General features: G+C 37.6%; 1 protein-coding gene across 1 annotated transcript; it reads right to left on the bottom strand.

The window, feature by feature from the left end:
• Nucleotides 1-15: 15 nt before the first annotated feature.
• Nucleotides 16-287, bottom strand: CSUI_006002 (uncharacterized protein; the record flags this gene model as incomplete). Its single annotated transcript, XM_068066167.1, has 1 exon — nucleotides 16-287. A coding segment is annotated over one exon (97 nt), but the record flags the coding sequence as incomplete, so codon positions are not given.

The following is a 287-nucleotide window of genomic DNA, read 5'->3' as shown; positions in this document are numbered from 1 at the left end:
TATGTATATATATATATATGCAGTATTATATGTATGCGTATTTGCCTTGATATACATTTCCTTGAGAAGAGACCTCTCCCTTCTTGTTGATAAGAATGCTACGAAGAAGAAGAAGAAGAGAAGAAGAAGAAACCTTTTCCTCCTGTCCTTTTCCTTGTCGTGTTTGCTCTTAGCTTAGATAGATAGAATGCTACTTTCTAGTCATTCTACAGTAGAACTCCCCTTCTATTCCTCCTACTCCTCCTGCACGGGCCTTTTCTTTTCCAAACTTTCTTCTTCTTCTTCTC

This window comes from Cystoisospora suis (genome assembly GCF_002600585.1).
Source record: "Cystoisospora suis strain Wien I chromosome Unknown contig_2996, whole genome shotgun sequence".
Classification (NCBI taxonomy): Eukaryota; Apicomplexa; class Conoidasida; order Eucoccidiorida; family Sarcocystidae; genus Cystoisospora; species Cystoisospora suis.
The sequence above is the reverse complement of the archived record's forward strand: the minus strand, read 5'-3'. Positions and strand labels throughout refer to the sequence as shown.